Consider the following 21,584-nt stretch of genomic DNA (forward strand, 5'->3'; position numbering starts at 1 on the left):
GGGAGGTGGGTGTGCTCGGCTGCTCAATCCTGCTGAGGCTCCCGCTGTTTCCTAGTGCCCCTGCCTCCTATCAGCTTTGACAGGAACCAGGGGCAAGTCAATAAAATACAAGCCTAAGGGCTCCCTCCACCTCTGGCTCTCTCCCTGAGGGGGCAGGACCTGTACAACCAATTGCTGCCAGCCCTCTCTGGAGCACATGCACAGTTGGCCCCCAGTGTTGTGGACAGACAGATGGAAGTACTAAGCTTTTTATTATATTAGAATGTTAATCTGTTTTCAAACATATACAGATTGTAAGATTTTTGGTATTTACAGAGAATATTACATACATTTGAATGTTTTTAAAATGAATACTAAGTAGGTATCCAATCTGACACACTGCTTCTAGAGCATTTGGCATGGAACTCCTACACTGGACTTCCACATGTAGAACACATCCCTCCAAAATATCCCTCCTTCTAAAGGCGGGTTTCCTTGTCTGGCCAGTAGGCTGTCTGAATTAAATGGTCAAAAGTGACAAAATTGTCTTTGCTGTTTCTGGCCAAGACTGTTCCTCTTTCTCCAGTGGCTGCAATATTTTCATCTTGTGGAACAAACCTTTTCTTTAAAATGAAAAGGACAGCAATGCTCAGCAAAATTGACATGGTGCCCAAAACCACAGTCAATCCCAGATAAACATGTCTGTAATAGAAAAATAATGGGATCAGCCTCTTTAGAAGTAATGTTCAGCACTCCTAAAAAGAGAATAACTTATAACACTGGGAGGTAAAGCAGAGTGAACATGGTGCTCCAGAAGGTGCTACAACCTGGAAATTATTATTCCCAATTTTTCCATTGACACCAATGTAAACTTGTCAGCAATATGCTTCAGTGGGAGTAGAGATCTTAATTAATAGCAACAGGAATGTTCACATCTCTGCAATATTCCTGTCCTTCCTTGGCCACATCACCAGAGATATCAACAAGTTTGGTATTTGAGGATGTTTTTTGCTATGTATGGGTTTATTATTCATAATTTTTAATTAATATTTTTGATACAATGTTACTGGTGCATCAATATGCTCAAAATGAAACAGGAATCCTGCTAGTTGACTTATCTTCCTCTTTTTTCTCTGTCTGTAGAAATGCTTAAAATAGGCACTTACTTCTTAAGCCTTTGTTGCCTCCAATAGTGTAACTAGGGGTGGGTGAGTGCAGCACCAGACTTGGGGTGACTTACAAGTGGGGTACAAGAATGGTGGCACCCTAGGGAGCCCAAGCCTTGGCACAGCAGCTACCTCTCAGCAGTGTCAGCCCGTGTCTGAGGAGCCCAAGCTGCAATAGCAGCAGCAACCTGAGTGAAGGGAGATAAAACTTGCTGCCCCATTCTGTGGGGTGCCCTGCCCCCACATGTCCAGAGCAACAACATTCCTAGTGGTCTCCTCTGCAAAACATGTGTCCAAAATTAAAACATACACATTAAAAAAACACCCAAATCAGAAAACCCTCCAAGTGCCAAAATCCCATAAACTTTCACATTTTTTGCCAGTTTTTCTTTTCTCAGTTTTCCTGGGTTTTGCTTTTGACACACCATCCATGATAATGTTTTGTCATTTTAAACACTTTTCCACAGCAATAAAGTTTTGGCAGAAAATGTTCTTCTAGCTTTAGTCCTAAGAGTCTAAATATAATTAAAATAAGTGAGTTAAAAGGAGGAGTTCACAAAATCTATTACCTAAATGCGTTAGAATCATAGAGTCTACAAGCTCCTCTTCCCCCACACCTTTTGCTTCCCCATTTTAGGCAAGTGGTATCTATTGACATTCCAAAATACACCGGAGCAGGGATGCCTGCTGTAGATATTTAAAAAGAAGGAAGAGCAATGATGTTATTTCATATGACACAGTATTAATTTTAGATGCTTTCTAACATACTACAATATGATACAATAACATAATATTTTGATTATTTATATTAGATTAATGGCAGCCAAAAGGGAATTAAGTTTTTGTATCAGTTGCTAAAACAAGGAGTCACATCCTGCATTCTTTGAACACTTTACACTTCTACAGGATTCAGAACCAGGTCTCAAAGCCCACTGAGATCTGTGGAAAAACTTTGAATGTGGTTGTGGATCCTTAGACCTGTATTCAGACAAATTCTTACAAAAGTCGATGAAAATATGCCTGAGTGTAGAATGAGGAGAAAGCGAAGGACCTAACTACTCCACCCTACTCTTTCCAAACCCTATGGAGAATGGGCACAACCCAGGTATGAGAAAGGATGCTCAAATATGCTAAATCAATGGAACACCCATCAATGACTCTAGGTATCATTATGAATTTTCATAATACCGCTGTTTCCTTGCTTGTGTGTATCCTCTCTGTATTTGTTCCTAAAAATTTTGTATAACTGGAAACTTCATGTAGTCTTTATAAAACATAAGTGCTTTACCCGTTCCCCCATACCTAACATTTATCATATTTTTACCACATATTTGCTTGGCACTCAAAATTAATTCTATACAAACTTGTAGGTCACTGCTGAGATAAACAGTTAATAAAGACAGTACAAATAATACCTCAGTAAAATGAAATTTTGAACCAAACTTACCAAGAACTCTTATTGCCAAGGTATAGATTCCAAGTGCAAAAGATTTGAGTTGTGGATTAATGCATCTAAAAGCATAGAAATAATTGTTAAACTGTCTAAGAAAAAAATGACAAATAGCTAATTACAAATCAGGAGGCTCAATTCTCTGCCTTGTTTACTAATTTACTATGGTGCAATTCCATGGGAATTAGTAGAACTATACCCACATGAAAATTATGCAACAAAATGGAAATCAGGCCTAAGGACTTTTGCCTTCTAATTAGGTGCCAAAATCTCTTCAGAGCCTTAAGGTTCTTAAGTGCCTAACTCCAAGTGGTCTGACTTTAAGGTTCTGGGCAAGTTTCCAATCCAAGTAAATGGTAAGTACTTGGATTTACAAAATCCAAGGCAGCAGACTGTAGAATTATGACCTTACATAGCAGATCAGCAGTGTTTGGACTACTTATACTGCACTATTAACTCAAAGTATAACCCCTCACTAATCCAATTCATAGTCATACATGAGAATCTTTAACTCATGGTAAGTTAGCAATATTCATCAGTTGCAGATCTCGTCATTCTCATGATCCAGTTGCTCTGTGGAGCTCAAGCATCATTTCCTGTGTGGAAAGGACCATAGTGGAAGTATCAGAATTCAGATTAACTGTTGGGGTGAAGACAAATTCACAGAGCAGTCTGGCCTTGTTCCATCAAATAGCTTAATCCACATGAAAGGTAAGCACATTGCCCTCCATTTATTTAATGAACATAGAATCAGAGGGCTGGGAGGGACCTCTAAGATAATCTAGTCCAACCCTCTGCACAGAGAGATATAATGATGTGTTGGATGCCTAGGGCAGCTGCCACACACAAGGGCAACAGAAACTTCTGGTAGTTGTTGTGCCACCTTGTGATTATGTCTGCGACAGCAGCCAATTTTTTCCATCCCTGCTTCCTGCTCCATCTCTTAAATTGGCGCCTGGAGCAGCTCCCCCAGTTATGCCACAGGACACAGATGTAGGATTCGCTATTCCAAAACCATGCCAGATAGATGCTAGAACAGCAAAGTCTGCATTTGTGCCCAGAGTTGAACAAGATGACTGAATGCACAAGGATGAGAGAGATGTGCACTAAACGTATGACAGAGAAGTCTCCAAAGCCAAAAAACTGTTGTTTGCACTGATGGAAATGACTAGAAGACATGCAGGCAACAGATTCAGGGCCTTTGCAAAAAGTTGATACATTTGTGTTTGAGAAAGGAGTTCCAAAAATGAAAAAGAACAAAATCAAGATGAAATATAAAGGAAGAAGTAGGAAGGGAAGAAGACAAGGAAAAAAATGAATATCTAAAATCTCCTCCTCGGAAAATGTATTTCTTCTTTATTTTAAGCAGCTTCTCACATTGTACTGAAAATGTCAAAGCATTTAGCTGATATATTAAATCCTCAACAGCAGCCATATTTTCTATGCACTGGAAGTCTGTGTATTTAGGATGGATGTAGGTAACCCTTCTCCGCATAATAGCCCTCTATTAATACTGTGCTCTTTCAGATAATAATCATCTGCATTTCAATAATTTCTTCTAGCTTCAATAGTTTCTGAAGTACCTTGGCAATTTCAATTAGCCTAATACCATTAGAGGAACACTTAAAGAAATGAGCCAATTACTAGGCATAAGCATATTTCATTGATTGTAATCTTGTAAACCCTTGAAGCAAATGTCACTAAATCTTACAGGTCTGCAGGGATTTGGCTTCTGTACTCATGTGCCACATTTGGAGCTCACATTTCACATGTATACTCCTCTGAAAATATCAGTTTTCACCAAGTACCAGCCTTAGTATTAGAGTTAGCTGAAGGGTGGGGTGAGGTGGGGAGGCAGTAGAACGCAGGGGAGAACTTGGCAAACAGTTACTTAAACAAAAACTGTGAATTCATAGTGGTAGCATTTGTTTCCAATGTGTGCATTCTGTGACTAGCAGCACATTTTTGTTCAGAAAGATTCTCTGGGGAAACCAATCACTGAGGCTAAGTACAGACATTCAAAAAGCCCCTGGCTCTGTCACACTTTACTTAAAGCGCTATAAGTTGGAATGTGAGCAAACCAAACAGATGTTCGCTGTTCAGTGTGGGGGAAGCTCAGAGCCTACCCACACTGGCTGCTGCTGCAGACCTCCCAGGAAGCTGATGGAGTGGCCCCTCTCCCTTGACCCACCCCCTCCACTCCCCAGCAGCTGGCAACTGTCAGCACCAGCTGGTGGGGGCGGTGGTGGGGGAGAGGACAGAGACACTGGACACTTTCCCCCGCAGCCTCCTGGCCATGCAGTAGCATAGCGACACAGAGCCCAGACCCCTTCCCCTGTAGCCTCCCAGCCAGGCAGTGGCACACCACAGGGTTGGGGTGGCTGCAAGAGGATTTTCATAGATTTCATAGACATCAGGGCTGGAAGGGACCTCGGAAGATCATCGAGTCCAGCCCCCCGCCCAAAGGGCAGGAAGTCAGCTGGGGTCATAGGATCCCAGCAAGATAAGCATCCAGTTTCATCTTGAAGGTGTTCAATGAAGGCGCTTGAACCACCTCCGGTGGCAGGCTGTTCCAGACCTTGGGGGCTCAGACAGTAAAGAAGTTCTTCCTTATGTCCAGAGTTCTTCCTTATGTCCTTATGTCCAGGAGAGAGATCCTCCCCGCCCTTCCCCTCCCCCTGCCCAGGCTGCTGCTAACAGCTGGCCAAAGGGAGGGGGCAGGGCTGGGCTGCTCTAGCATGTGATCTAGCATCACTGGGTAGGAAAGCCTTTGTAGAAAGCAGCTATTGATACTATTTGTTACATCATTTTTTCCTGGGTGATATGAAATGATCTATTTGTCAAGGAACAAATGGGAGAATGTGAGTGACTATACAGTTTTTGCTTTTGTGCTAGACTGTCTCTGGGAACATATATATATATATATATATATATATATTGATATCAGCAGCAATTGTGGTTTTCATGTATGAAAATCTAGCTAAATTCATGCACAAAGTGTTTGATTTTCATTCACAGCAAGACAACTTTACATAATTCTAGCCATACCAATGACACTTAAAGTGAATATAATTTACCACAGGTAGACCCTCATGAAGTGGCATTGGTATAAAAGACAATCAGCTCTACAGTATTTTTTGTAACAGGGAACATATATATAGAATGATAAATATAGATGTGGTGCAATTTGCTTCTTTTAATCAGGCACATACTAATGCTTAGAATGAGAGCTTTTCATTGCTGTATGCAGTGCTAGGATGCTTTTTATGGTGAAAAAGTACTTTTAAAATCATTTCAGGATTAAGTGAAAAGCACAGAAAATACTAAAAAGAAAAAGAAGAAAAAAGGGGTATTAATATCAAAACACCTTAAAAATCTTTACCAATATTAAAAGGAATTACCACTATTTACCTTAAGAGTAATATGTATCCAGGTGTGCCACCTATTGACAAAGTATATGAAGTGATGACTGATATTACCAGAAAATACAGAAACATGTTTGCACATTCACTTCCTTTTTGACATGTCCCTATCACTGCTGATGAGCTTCTGGATAGAGAGTCTGTAATTTCCACACAGCTGCAGTTACGTAACATCTGGAATATAACAGGCAACAGTATATGTTAATTGAAACAAGAGGGCCATAACACGAACAAGAGAAAAACAACTGCCTAAAATGCATTTGTATACTCCGTTTTTTCCACACCCTTCAATAGGCAAAGTCTCTGTGTATTTCAAGATTAGGGTTGGTCAAAACATTGCTAGTAAAATGCTAGTTCAGTAGAAAAAATATTTTTCACTGAAATAGAAAACTTCAAAGAAGTTGAGAAAATTTCTTGGTCTAATAAAAGGTATCATCTCTGAACCAAGAGTTCTAGAGTTTTGCATTTCTTTTTGTCTCAGACCAACATGGCTACCAAATACATCCCTGAAAGAAATTGACTATTTTTGATGAACTATTCAGGTTTTTCAAAAAACCCCTCAAACCCAAATTAGTTTTAGTGCCAAAAAGACAAACTGACCAACCAAGAAACAGATTTGGGGTTTGAGGACTTTGTAACATGAAAATTTGGAGCGTTTCACTTCAAACAGAAAACTACTTGAAGAGGTTCTAACTGTCTAAAGCAGACTGCCACAAAAATCAAGGAAATTCATGGCTCCATATGCTGACAGTGCTCCAATGAATCATGACTCATTTACAACCATAGATAACACATTAGGGCCCCTGGCACAAGTTACAGTGTAACAGTGCTACATATTCAAGCTGATTTATCGCACCCTAAAGTGGGAAATTGGGCACAACATTACTACACAAAAAATGTGGAGCATCACAGGGGCTCACTTGCATGGTGCCATAAATTGAATGTATAGGAACCCCATTCCAGTGGTCAAAGTCAGCTGATCAGCATGAGGATGGGGGTTGGCATCAGGGCCAGAACAGCCCTGCTTCCCAAACCAGAAATCAGGTATTGGGAGAGTGTGTTGCAAGGTTCCCTGATAGGGGAGCAGAGGGCACCTGGCAACCCCTGAGCTCAGCACCCTTTCCTGCCTAGTCCTACAGCCCCCACTTCATGCTTTTTGAAGCTTCTAGATCCCAGCATCCCAGTGCTCCTGGACATCTAAATGTCACATGTGCAGCTGGGCTGTCCCAGGACTGGGCCAACAATCACCTGATAGTCAGACCTGGCCCCAGACCTGGCCTGGAACTTGCAGTTTAGGACAGAGCCAATCTGTGGCAATGGGCTGGGGGGAGCTCAACAGTGGCATGATTGGATCACAGGAATTTTATGCCCCATCCCAAACATAGTCCCTCCTGCCATGCATGTCAGGATGCATGGTGTTTGGGATGTGGTATAAAATTCCTCTCATCCTGTTCACACCATTGCTGAACATCTGCCAGAGGCCTAAGAAAACTATATCATACATGGAAGCAGAAAAGTTACTTACAGCATTTTTCCCACTGCCATTTGATGACTTACAACCAGCTAGACAAGCTGACACATACGTGATTCCATTTTCCCCACATATAGGATCCCATTCATTTTCTGAACATATGCAACCAGAGTTGCATTCTGAAAAGAGAGCTTGTTCATAATGAGAGACCTGTTTGATTCTGAGGAAGGGAAATGGTAACAAAATGAAACAAAAATGAAATGATTCTCCTAAGCAGTTTTCAAATCAGGGTCTATAATAAGACTCACTAATGCCTGACAGCTTAATTCAGGTGATCCAATTTCAGGAAGATTTTCACTATGGGAAATGCAGTGAGAAGGTAGCTTGCTTTAAAACAAAAATTTACAACTTTCAACGTACCCTTCATACGACACAGTCAATCCTGCCACATCTGAGTTCTCACAGCCCATTGCAAACAAGGTAAAGAGCAATAGATAACCAAAGAAGGATGATCCCAAGGAGAGCTTTGCTGCCCCTACAACATCAATCCTGAACTTTTTCATGATCAGTCCTCCAGAAAATATTCCAAAGGCCACTGCGGGAATGTTGATCAGACCTACAATCAAAAAAAGAACTCAATGTCCACCTAAACTTCAATTTAATGGATTATTAACCCCAGCCAAACCCCACAAGGGAACATTCCAAGCACAGGCTTAGGAACTGACAGAACAATAAACCTCCAGTTTATAACTATGACATTAACATTGAAAGTATATGTATTAGCTAGTCATGGGTAATTATTTTTTTCATATTCATTCATTTTTAAAGATCATTATGCCAAATGGGATGCAAATCAACTCATCAGGGCTCCTGTAGGCTTTCACATTCCCTTTGACGGAACGTGGGAGAGGGTTAGCTAGTCCCACTAAACTATGCCTCAAGTAAAACATGATAAGTTCTTCTTAGCACATAAATAGATTCTTTCCCAGACAAATAACCCACCAGTAACTCAAATATAATACAGAAATACTGCACTGTGAAGACTATGCTTATTTTGAACATATAAAAAACACACAGAAAAATCCAGTACCAGATTCTGAGTGGAGGATGAGAGAGACTTCAGTGACAAGAAGCAACCAACAGAGTGAAGGAAGCATGTTTAAACATGAAATAATCCCACAGCAGGTACAAAATTATTTCATGTGTACCATGTCATTTTACAATCTTTTTTTTTCCTGATGAAAGTACCACTATCATCTAAGCCAATTAAAACCAAAGAAGAAACAAATGATTTTTATAAAAAAAAAAAAAATCTGTGGTCTTTATAACAACTAAATAGAGATCATTATGAAAGATAATTTGTAAAGAACTGATATTTACTGGATAATGTTTGGTGTAACTTATTTAAAATAGTAAATGATTATTTCCATGTCTATTATACAACATTTTTAACTTTTATCGGTTATCATGTTTAATGAATACTGACATCTAGTGGCACTGAGCTGAAACAGTTTGTATAAACATAAGCATATAATTCCTCATAAAATAGTTCAATTTTGTGGGAGACAACCGAGGGGGTTAAAAACATCATTTCAAATTACTTAAAAATGATTCACAACTTTTAGACACAAGGTGTTTGCTATTACTTGCATCCAAACTCTATTCTGCTGTTTCACATGCTTTGGTTTGCTTTGTAAATATATAAAAGCAGGGCTTAAAGGACCAAAGTAATTATTAAAATTTAGAATAGGTCTCATTCAACCAGTAGATAGCATGCTAAATGTTATATTCCAGTCAATGTTTTACATATATTCTTACTGTTTAGAGATTTACTGCAGTTATACAAGCAATCTTCATTATATGGCTTGTATAGAACTTGTTTTTTGCTGTATGAATGATACAAGTACCATGGAATAACAAAATATTGCAATACATTGGAATCCAATTTTCTTTACAGTTTCACGATGATGTGAATCTTGTATGAGAACTTATTTGCAAATGAGCACTGCTGAGTAAGTATGTAGAGCCTTATTGTGTAAGAAACAAAAATTATCAAATAAGAAAAACTCATGTTTGTCTCAAAGCTTCTAAGAAGAAATGTAGATAGTAACTAAGGGATTTTTCAAAGGTACAATGACTGTGGAAGTGTAGGGGTGATATTGTAGTCATGATGGTCCAGAAATTATGTTAGAGGCAAGGGTTTCTTAGGGTGATATCTTTTTTGGACAACTGTATAGTTGGGATAGAGTTAGACAAGTTTTGAAATGCAAGAGATTCTTCCTCAGGTGGAGTGTGGAACTAACTTTGCTCCCCAAAAGAGTCAGGAAAAATTCATATTTCTTTCAATGCCTGTAAAATTTAGCAACACTGAGTTTGTGAAACTTCCACAGTTAAATATTTAAAAACCAGTGTTCAAAAGGCAGCTTTTATGAATCAATGGAGTCATTTTGAAGTTCTCCATCTTACTTGTGCCAGATCTAAACCCTACATGTTTAACTCTTCAGAGCAAGAACCATGACTTTGGTCTTTCAGTGCAAAGACCATGACTAACTTTGCTACACATGCATGACAGGAGGTGTAACTGTGGGATCATGCATTAGCCCTCATTGCAACTTATTTTCAATGCAGGGACACCCAGCCACAGTGGTGCTTCACACTCCCCCCAAACTGGGGACAGAGCTACCATGATCTCCCAACCCCAGGGGCTTAGGAAAGCCCTGGGGCTGAGAAATCACAGAGGCCTTGATTTTCCAAACTTGAGGGTGTGTGAAACCCCTGAGGCTGGGAGATCACAGCTGCTGGGATCTCCCAGTCTTGGGGGCACATGAAATAGAGTGGACCATTAAGACGCATAAAAAGGAGAGAGAATAATTAACACCTGTGAAGCGAAGAACAATGAGCCATTAAGTCAACCAACCCCCACAGCTGCCTGAATAGAAATGCCACTGCTGCTGTGAGGAGGAATCAAAGCTGGAGCAGAAATCAAAGTGGGGTGTTTCTATTCTGGACAGAAAATCAGCTTCCTCAGTTGAGGCATGCTCACAACTTTTAGAGAGATGATTTCTGGGGGAAAGGTAAATGTGCTATGTGAGTTACTACAGTAATAGCCTAATTTCACATTCAAGACCAACTAAATTTTAAATACAATTACAGACTTTACAAAGTGCATGAGGAAGCATCTTTAAGGTCCACAAAAGGCTGGAGCTGAGTTTCCAGGATATTGTATCTGGTGTACTCATTGCATTAAATAAAACAGGAATGTTACAACCCCATCCCTTCTGGAAAATCTATACCTGTCTGTATGTAAGGGAAAATGGGTGCCCTAGACCTCAGTGAGTACCTGGTTGCATGTGTGACATAGTGATGGTCAATGAACGAGAGAAAAGCATTATTTCCCCTATATCACATGAGGAATTTGCCAAAACCTGTTTAACTAGAAAGTGGGGATGGACAAAGTCAGCATTGAGAAGGTGTAATCTAGAACCAGAGATCACCTGGGGCAGAACTGTCTTTGGAAAGATATCAGGAGTCTTGTACAATAGCAAATCATCAGCCCTTGTAGTAGGTTGCATTATGATGACTGAGTTCCATGTCACTGGTTCGTTCCTTTTAACATTTCTTTAATATAAACATGCCAATTAATAACTATTGTAGGTAGTACACATAGTAAATATTACACTCAATTGGTTTGCTTTATCTCCCTCCCTTTATTGAGGACAATGTTATTTAATTAATCTCTTCAGAAATTTTGGAAAGGCCATTGACAATAACACAAATAATCTATATCTGGGACCCTAAAGCACTTGGTGAAATAATATTCATTTTGTTGAAATAAATGAGAAATTAACAAATGAATAATTCTTTATAGTTACATATGTAAATTATTCATAAATTAATGTTTTAAGTTGTTTTCTTCTGATTTACAAGCATATTCTTTTATAGTTTCTGGAACACAGGTATCAAGTCCCAGAATTCTTTGCAGCATGCACTTATACTATTAAACTCAGTGTTAATTAAATGCTACCAGAGCTAACAAGACAAGTTCACTATCGTATTTAAAATCTTATACGGATGGATGGAAAGAATAATCTTAGGAAGTATTTCTTCCAGTCAAGCAAGGAGATCTGAAATTCATTTCTAAAGGTTTACCTTTTTCAAAGAACTGAGAAGCAAACAGAACATACCTATGACAAAATTAGTTTTTGAAGATGATTGCCCATACTGTTGCTCAATATATTTTGGTTTATATGTCACCATACCAATTAAAGAATTGAACTGAATGACGCTTGCACACAAATACAGAAAGTACACTGGATTTCCAAAGAGGTTCTTCAGCGATGGAAGAAAATCTGCAAAACAGAATAATGGAAGTATTAATGAAAACAAACTGGAAACAGAATTGATAACATGAATCATATTTTGCAATTTGAGTACAGTTTTCTACTGATGACAAAACGCTTTATAAAGATTCAAAAGAACAAATTAATTAAGAGCAGTATTTGCAGAAATGTCATGTTACTTCATGTAGCTTGCTTTTTTGGCATCCAGCTTTCAATAACTGTTTACATATATAGAGTTTACATATATAGAGAACATTAACAGTTCCCATTGGTTTCAGTTTTGAGGTGTGAGTGCCATCTCTTCTAAAAATCAGGCCATATGCGAGTAAAATTGAGTATTCAAATACTGAGGTAGTGACCATGTTTGAAAAACTAAGGCCAAGGAAACACAACTCTTGAAACAAGTGGGACCAGGAACCACATATCCTGAGCCCCCATCCATTGGTTTAACTAGATCTTTCTCCATTCTTGCTTTGTTCAGTTTTGGTGTATGTTTTAGAAATGGATAAAAGTTAGAGGGAAGAAGAGCTTCCAGCTGGTGTCTGTGATAACTGATGTGACTGACTCACATGCCTTCAAGACCAGGATTCTGTGAAAGCAGTATTTTCAGAGGACTGAAGAGTAAGCGGCAGATAAAAAAAGACCCCACACCCATTTATACAAAAGCTTTTGGTGCCTAAACTCCCACAGATTTAAACAGGAGTCATTAGCCTACAAGCCTTTGTGGCTGTGGGCCTGGGTTTCAGCTAATCTGAAATTCTAGGTTTGAAATAGGCCTGTGTGGAAAAGACTTACCTCTGCTGGGTGAGGAGTGGAGCCAGCAGGGCGCCACACTGTAAACAGAGTGTGGCAAAAGTGACAGCGCGGCGGGTGTAGATGCCGCGGTAAAAATAAAAGAGAAAAAAAACCCAGCAGAGCCAGAAGGAGCTGGGACCAGCTCCTGTGTTAGCATGGGCGTACTTTGTGGCAGTGTGACGGGGCTGATTGGTTGGCCAGACCCCTGGAGCTGGGATAAAAGGCCCGGTGGGAGACCAGATGGGAGGACCAGAAATAAGGTCCATGACCAGTGCCTGGAGGGGCCAGATTTGGAACCTGGCCCTAGTGCAGGGACCTAGTGGCTGCCCCAGAAAGGGGCTTTTGCAAGGATTCAGGGCCAGAGAGGGCCCAAGGACATACCTACAGAGTCCTCATGGATACCGGATATCCACAGTATGGACTGGATCTTGGCAGGACCAAGTAGAACAATGATCAATAAATGACTGACCCATGACAAGTACACAGCCCAAGTAGGGAGTGAGATGCTGGGGGACAGGATGGCACCGGATCAGGAAGACGCATAGGGAGCACTCGGGCCAAATAACATCCTGATCCTTCTGCCATAAATTTAAAGGGCTGAAGCACCAAGGTGCATGATATACCAATTCTGACAGTTTAGGTGATGACATCTTTGGATGGCATTAGGCGGGGTGTAGGGGAGGCCGAGCCCCAAACAGGAGGAACAACTGGGATGACCAAAGGAAGGCACCAGGAGGGATGGGGCAGACCATCTTCCTCCCAATTCAAATTATTTTTCCATCAAAGACATGGCAGGGGAGACCTCCTGGGAGACTGACCAAAGTCCCTCCACTAACACACCTGTTTCTTCCCTAAAGCAATGGCAATGTCAGAGAGGACCTCACATACTCAGTGCACAGGTGGATGGCACAGGAGACTACAGCTTGGAAATTAGTCAAACTAAGATTTCTTAATTTCCATCTCTTTCTGTTCTGCGGTATGTTGAAAACAAACGCTCTGTGCTTATTGAGATATTTTCGTATTTCTATCCACAACCTTAACCTTCATACATTCCCATGGGGTAATTTCCTACCCAGATGCCTATTTTGTGCAGTATCTTACAGTTAATTAGTTCTAAAAAAAATTGCTTTTATGACATTATCACTGGCACCACAGTGCTCAATATCCCCAAAGAACAGCCAGCTTACATGAATGGGTTGGTCTCTGTGGATGAAAAACTGCTCAGGGTAACATGTTACCCCAATGCAATGTCTGTATAAATGACAGGCCTAGACTTGTTTGGCCACTTTGGGTGGATGCAGCTGAAAGGTCAGTATTCATTCACACTTCATTCATGTCCACTTCAGGTATCCATGGTAACTAATGGATGGTCATCCTGCACTCTGCTTTTGCAGAAGATGTGGTAATCCCTTTTGCTATCCACTTTGTTTGCAGGCAGCAAGGCCATCAAAACACCCTGCCCTTTGCCAAAAAAATGCTGAAAAACTCAAAACCCTTTGTCACACCCAAATGCAACTCTGCTCTTTTTTCTCATGGCAGAACTCCGCCTCACCTGCCCCTTTCGTAACATACAAGCTAGTTTGCCCTGCCTTTGTGGAAATGAGGACAAGGAGTAAAGGGACAGCAGAGAAGAAATAAAACAACATCACACTGCAATACAGCATACACTATGGAGTCCCCTTCAACAGTAAGGGCTTGACAACCCCCATGCCACTTTTACCTGCTCTCAATAAGCCCCTTCATGTGTGGTTTCCAAACAGCATCCACCCACATTTGGCTTTCCTGCAAAAGGTGGATGCTGGTCTCTGGCTTCTATGCCCAGGAGGAGAGGGTGCTACCTCCACTGCCCTAGGGCAGGGTGGAATTGCTTCTGTGACAGCATAGGTGGATGGGCTTATCTTTGACTGTTATCTATATGCATTCAGCAGTAATCAATTTTTTCTTTTTTTTTTCTGCAGTCCAGGATGAGAAGACAGCACATATTCAGTGCTGAAGCCTATCTTGCACAGGTAACTGGGGATGACAGCAACACATCCATTGATGAAATCTTATTCCAAGGCAGTGAGGATGCCGACTTTCTTTTAGACATGAGAGATTGTTCAGAGCAAGAAGACCATGTGTCTATAGAAGTCTCATCCAGCTCAGATGAGGAGTAGTTGGTGCCACAAAGAGAAGTGATGCCAACACTTCCAGTGGGAAAGGGAAGAGGACTAGCCCAGGGCTGCTGTGAAAGACTGAGGAGAACTACAGCAGGACATGGAGCAGAACCAGTGCCACCGCCCCTAGAAAACATACAGATGATGATACCTTTAAAGGAAGGAATGGCAGAGTGTGGGGGAAAAAGTTGATGGCTAATATGTCATTGAAGAACAGCCAAGGACATAGTCCATGAAAGTGCTGGGCCAACAAGAGAAAGTAATAAAGACACAGTGGTGAAAATGTTCCACCTGTTTTTCTCAGGATATCCTGTCTGTTATCATAAGAGAAACAAACAGAGAGGCAGAAAGAAGACTCAGGGAGTGGAATGATAGCCATCCTGAAAATAGAAAGGAGTGGAAAAAGCTGGACGAACCAGAGCTGAAAGCCTACATTGGTCTCCTACTGCTGAGTGGCCTATACCATGGTGGTCATGAGGCTCTGGAGGAGTTGTGTCCTTGCTGCCGTGCCACCATGAGTTTAACACAAGTCTGTCGAATTACCAACTACCTGAGATTTGACAACAAACTGACATGTGAGGAAAGGAGAGCTGTGGACAAGCTTTCTGCCTTCAGAGATATTTGGACACAATTTGTGGAGCTGCTCAGGAAATGGCATATTCCAGGAATACACCGGATGGTTGATGAGCAGCTCACTGCATTCAGGGGTCAGTGTCCCTTTAGACAGTATATTCCCAGCAAGCTTACCAAATACGGCTTTAAAATTTGGTGGTGCTGTGATGCAGCAACATCATTCTCCCTGTCTGGAGACATCTACCTGGGCAAGCAACCAGAACCTCCATGCCAAGGTAATCTTGATACCCAGGTCATTGAACAATTGGTTCATCCCTGGTATAAGATGGGAAGGAATACAGTGGGTGACAAGTTCTTCACAAGTACTGACCAGGCAGAAAGACTGCTACACATAGGTGGCAGAAGGTGGGGGGACTAACGGGGCTGCAGCCCGGCCGCAGGATGCTGGAGCAGGGGGGAGGGGCGCACTGAGCTCACAGCTGGCCCAGCATGCTGGTAAGTTGCTTTTGGCTGCCTGGGCTCAGGGGAGGCAGATCAAGACCCCAACAGTGCAAGAGGGAGCAAAGTAGGGGCTGGGCTGGTCGTTGGGCAATGGGAGCCTGGTGACTCATCCAGGGGTGTGGGCAGGTGACTCATACCACTGCATGCAGTGTGGGGGAGCTGAGGAAGAGGGCACATTTCCCTCCCCTGTGCCGCACCCCTGGATGAGCCACTGGGCTCCCATTGCCCCATGACCAGCCCAGCTGGGGCCCCATTCATGGTGAATGGGGCCCTGGCCAGGTTGTGGGACAATCGGAGTCTGGGAGCTCATCCAGAACCATGGTGTGGGGTAGCAAAGGTGGGGGGGGTGGGATTGGCTGTCGACCCTGATTTCTGCATGGGGCAAAGGCGGTTTGTAGCTGCACTCTGCCTGCTCCCTGCCTCCATGCCTCACTGCAGACTTTGAAAGCGGTGCCATGTGCCTCGCTCCCTGGCCCGCTGAGTGTCAGGATGCACATGGTGCTGTGCTGCTTTTAAAGGTTGCAGTGACACAGAGGCAGGGAGCAGGCAGAGTGTAGCTGTCGCCTGCCCTTGCCCATGCAAAGATCGGTTCCATGGTGCCACGGGTCTGGAGGAGCCACCAGTCTCTTCTTGGGGCAGGGTGGGAGCGGGTGTCCCAGGGACTTCATCCCCTCTGGCCCAGCAGTGCAGCTGAGGCTGCCCCCCCCCCAGGTGGTGTGGGACTGGGGCTGGGCCAGGGCCAGTGTAGAGAGGCAGCCAGGGAGGGTGTGGGGCTGGGGGGCATGGATGTTGGCACCGGGCAATGACCCCTGGTATGAGGGAAGGGGTGGCTACACAGGTGCAGTGGGCTCCAACCCCGATCGCAGCCCCAGCCTCACTCCCTCCCCCTCCTCCCCCACCCCTTCCCCACAGACTTTGGGGGGGATGCGTATGTTCTCAGCCCCTCCCCCCCCCTTTTTTTTTCTCCCTCCGCCTATGCTGCTACACCAGGACTTGACCTATGTGGGTCTGATTCGGAAAAAAACAAGGTCGATATCCCAACCAAAATGCAAGCAAATCGAAGAAGGGAAATGTGTTCATCCATTTTTGCTTTTGATGGGGAACTCACCCTAGTTTCCTATGTTCCAAAGAAGTCCAAAGTTGTGCTGTTGCTGTCAAGCATGTACCATGACCTGTCAGTGGGTGGAGAGCAAGAAAGCAGGACATCATCCATGACTACAGTAAAAACAAGGGTGGGGTGGATAACCTTGACCACTTAGTCTGTATGACCACCTGCAGACGGAAAATCAACAGGTGGCCAATGAGATTATTTTTCAATATGCTGGACGTGGCTGCCATTGCCAGCCTCATCATTTGGCTAGGCCACAATGCAAACTAGAAGCAAAGATCATTTTTAAGAAGACGGCACTTTTTTTTCAGGAGTTTGGAGAACATTGGACAAATAAAACAAAGAATGATGGATACACATAATCTGTCCGTCTGTCAAGCCTGGTATGACTGCCCTAAATTACAGATTGCCACAACACACCCCAATAGACCCTTCTGCAAGCATGAGTGAACGTTGTGCTTTCTGTCCAAGGACAGATGATCACAAAACCTGGAAACGATGTGAAGATTGTAAGTGATTTGCTTGTGTGCACCACAGTACATCACTGCTGCTTTGTGAGGAATGCAATATTTAGTTAAAACAGTTAGGAAATATTTTTGGAAGTAATTGTTAGTTTGAAAATGGTGTGAACTGCAGATTTAGCAAATTGCTCATTCACATTTTGAAACTCTAAAGAAAGTTTTTGTTCATAGTTCTAGTTAAATAATATTTTGGGGTCAAATGATCATAAATCCTTTTTCAAACAATCTGTATGTTTAATAAATAGTTTTTGGTACATTTATACTGCTGTTGCTGGTTCCATTTTGTTCATGTGGGTGGGGTAACAAGTTGCCCCATGAGACCAACAATGTTGAATTGTGGGGGTAACAAGTTACCCCATGAGAACAATGGTTATGGTTTCATGAGAACGGATGAGGGTTAAGCATGCCCATTAATAAAATAAATAAACAAACAAATCTTTCCGTACCCAATCAGGTTTTTCACCTTTGCTTCATTCTGTCCAGCCAGAAATAGAAACATTGAATTTAGACCCTGGCTTATTATATCTTTTCTTGTATATAACCTTACTGTACAGGAGATGAACACATTATAGTCCATGAATGTTGCATGTGCACACATTTTTTAAATAGAGAGAGGCCAGAGTGTTTCCATCTCTGAATAGCCAGAATCCCGTAATATTCCCAGGACTATTTCAATCCACAACACCAGCTGACTCGAGTGAATGACTGGAAATTCTCTTGCCAACTAGCTGGCAAGTGCTTAGAAATTAGAGAGAAGTGTGTTAATTAAACTGAAATAGGTGTGCCTCATCTTTCTATTTAAGCCAATGCCAAACTCATGACTTTTCCTGTTGGTGTTTTACTCAGCTTGGGAATGCTCACAGGAATGGAGGCCAATTCTTTAAAAAAAAATTTTTGGAACACTAGAAATGGCTGTTGCTATCCAACTCAGGATATATGGCTGGGATGTACAGACTTTTAAAATCTTCCACTGCCACCGGTTCTTTTTTCTTTGGGTAGGATACATGTCATAATTCTACAGGGAAAAATCTAACCTTTTTGCACTTTCTCCCCTAAAGCTTTTGTCCCCACTTACGAACCTCATCTAGAGAAGTTCTTTTTTAGGACAGGTTTCGGAAATAGCTATAAGAGTCCTTTTATTCACATTGGCTACATGTAGGATGGCACTATAACAAAATCAATGCTGAAGTCATTAAACAGCATTAAGGCCTATAAGGTAAAAGTGCACAACTAGATATTTGTAAAACAAACTATGTTTACTTGCCCTTTGCCATTTCCACTATCTTCAGTTGCTGTGTATAAGGTTTGTGATGCTCCCTGTTATCTTCAGTGATGAACTTTGACTGTTCAGAAGAGGTATTGGAATCCTTTCTGCTTTCTGGTCTGGATAGGTGCTTCGGTAAGAACCAGAATGGGATGGCAGCCAGAACACTTATTATACCAGCTACTACATAACCAAGCCACCAAGCTCCTACCCACTGGGCATCTTTGGGGGTTATTGTTATACTATCTAGGAGGAGAAAAGAAAAAAAGAGGGCTATATTTGCATGTTTAGTTTTTTGATAGGAACAAAGACATACTTTTGGCAGGTACATCTTCAGTGGTGACTTATTTCATCAACAGAACCCAACCACCCTTTTTCTCCCATCACTGTTTCTACTCCCACCTAGTAACTTTCTGCCAGCTGTGGATTATGCGCCTTTCTTTAGCAACTACCAGCACCACTCAAAGACCATGACTGTAAAGTTGCCAGTGGGAGTTTCTCTTTTCACTGGGATTTTTTCTTTCATTTTATTTATGGCATTTCTGTTTAATTCTGTTTTGTTTAGTATAATTATAATCCATATATCCAAAAGTTCCATGGTGCTCCATTTTCTGTAGCACAACAAAAGAAAAAAAAACCAGCAGCATTTAAAACTATGCCATCTTGCCAGACATTTCTATCAGTGTTTCAGAAGCACAATCTGAGCTTCATCCTGGGAGATGCTAAGAACTTCCTATTGTCTATTAAGTCCATAGAAGTTGAAGCCTCAGGTCATTAGTAACAAACAGGATCAGGCCAATGATATGGCAACATCATATTAAATAAATGTTTCAAACTATAACAAACCTTCACCACAATAATAATACTATTGCTAAGTAGTTTTTCATGTAGTGCTGCCCCACATATGCATTCAGAATTTTCAATTATTTTAAGATTCCACTTAAAAATAGTCAAACATTTTCTTTCAAATGATGTAAAATTTATATTTCAGCTAAATTTGTCTTTTTAAATCAGAAAACCAAAATCTCAAACATAGTGCAAAAGTTTTCTGGCTTCTGGTTTTGGGGGGAGGAGGGGGTGTTGTTTTTCTGGGGCAGAAAAAAATCAACCTTTTCAACTACCACTACCTACCTAGTATCTTTAAATGGGTCAGAGGCTAATACTTGTGGCTTTTCTTGAGAAATACCCTGCACTACATTCAACCCTTTCTACATAAATGAGGCCGCAGTTCTTACTTTGAAAATACTTTAAAATCTGACTGCCTGAGAACATATATGTGGAGAGCAGATGCATGTTTGTGATGGTACAGTTGTGCTGAACTCATGATAGACTAAAGAATTCTATAATAATGAGAAAGAGAACTCCTCCTTATTCTAGAAATATGTTTTTCAGTTCAAAACCTCCTTCGAGCACTTCAGAAAAACCTGTTTCTACATCACCCATATTATTAGCTTTGAAAAGTTCAAGATCCTTTAGTGAAATAAGTAGAGGTAACAATTTTTAAATACAATTTTCTAACTTACCCAAGTCCACAAAGCCAATGTCAACATATAGCTTGGCACACAGGGACCCTAAAAGAAAGCCAAATATTGGTCCTATAATCGCAACTGTCTGTACACACCCTGGAAAAGAAAGCAGAATACTTAATCACGAACTATTTTTATATCTCAAATATCCTCTTCAGCCCAGTCAAAATCAGTGCTGAAGTTAGTTCAGAATTGTACCTGAATTGATTTACTCCAGGCTGATTTTGGTTTATTAATTTGGTGACAGAAAATAAAAAGTGACATTTTGATGGAGTAGGCCAAATTCTCTTGTTTGTTATAACGGAACTAATCTGGAGCCACTGAAAATGTTCATGTCATCCAGATAAATAGTGTGTGGTGTGATGTGATGTCATACTGGTGAAAAGTGGTGGGCATTTTAGTATGCTGAAACAAATACCATTCTCACGCACTTTGGTGGAATTCGATTGTACCAGTAATTCCATTCTAAGAAAAGTTGCTTCAGATAAGCACTGCTGCTCCAAAAAGAAAAAAAATGGCCTTTTGCAACAGTGTCACTTTCTTTTTTGTTGTCTTCCAATTAAATGGGACAAATTCAGTGTGGAGTAAACATAACCTGAGAAACGTGTGTGTAAAATACAGCAGGCATCAACATGCAAATGACATATTTATGGTCAAAGTGAATATGGTCAGGCAGTTAGGTATAAGTTGGTCAGGACAAAGGCATAAATTGTTGAACAGAAGGAGGATATTTAATTTAGTGATGGAGAAACTTTTTAAAAGGTTGAGATGACTATTTTGGATTATTATGGAAAGTGCAGATATTTTATTAGGCCCTGTCAAAGCTACATTGCAGGTACTTCTAGATTTTGTCAGAGTAGAAATACTGCAAGAAAAAGCTCTGGAAATAAAAGGCCTTGTTTGTGATATTTCAGGTGGGAACACATATTTCAGATGTGTTCTCTGAAACAAAGCAGAGAACAACAACATTTCAAGTATTTCTAACTCTGTATGGTTGGTTTTTATTCAGCTTAATTTGGAAGAAAATTTCCAACTTTGTACTCCATGCTGTTTTAAAGTTAAAGTTAGGCTAAACAGTATATGAATATTTCCTTCTCCATCCAGAGAAATGAATGGGCATAATAACTCAATAGCATATGTGAACACCACTTAGAGGACAAAGGAACCAGAAGTCAAATTATTTTTTCAGTTGAAGATAATAGAACTGCCCGGCTGTACTTAAGAGGGGAAATTAGCCTTTAAAAGTTTTAGGCAACACCTTGAAAAATGGAAATCACATAAGAAAAATAATTAGGGAAGGTCAATTTAATAA

At 41.2% G+C, this 21,584-nt stretch overlaps 1 protein-coding gene across 1 annotated transcript in view; it reads right to left on the reverse strand.

Moving 5' to 3' along the window:
* Positions 1-378: 378 nt before the first annotated feature.
* LOC102371251 (solute carrier organic anion transporter family member 1C1-like) overlaps positions 379-21,584 on the reverse strand; it is a 30,648-nt gene continuing 9,442 nt past the window's right edge. The window contains exons 6-14 of the mRNA XM_006035628.2: positions 20,270-20,368; positions 18,747-18,992; positions 11,673-11,837; positions 7,909-8,104; positions 7,543-7,708; positions 6,007-6,191; positions 2,593-2,657; positions 1,715-1,832; positions 379-681 (exon numbers count right to left, since the gene is read on the reverse strand). Of these exons, the coding sequence (XP_006035690.1) occupies positions 459-681; positions 1,715-1,832; positions 2,593-2,657; positions 6,007-6,191; positions 7,543-7,708; positions 7,909-8,104; positions 11,673-11,837; positions 18,747-18,992; positions 20,270-20,368 (1,463 nt within the window). The 3' untranslated portion in view covers positions 379-458. The remainder of the gene's footprint in view (positions 682-1,714; positions 1,833-2,592; positions 2,658-6,006; positions 6,192-7,542; positions 7,709-7,908; positions 8,105-11,672; positions 11,838-18,746; positions 18,993-20,269; positions 20,369-21,584) is intronic.

Source organism: Alligator sinensis, unplaced genomic scaffold (assembly GCF_000455745.1).
Source record: "Alligator sinensis unplaced genomic scaffold, ASM45574v1 scaffold1155_1, whole genome shotgun sequence".
NCBI lineage: Eukaryota > Metazoa > Chordata > Crocodylia > Alligatoridae > Alligator > Alligator sinensis.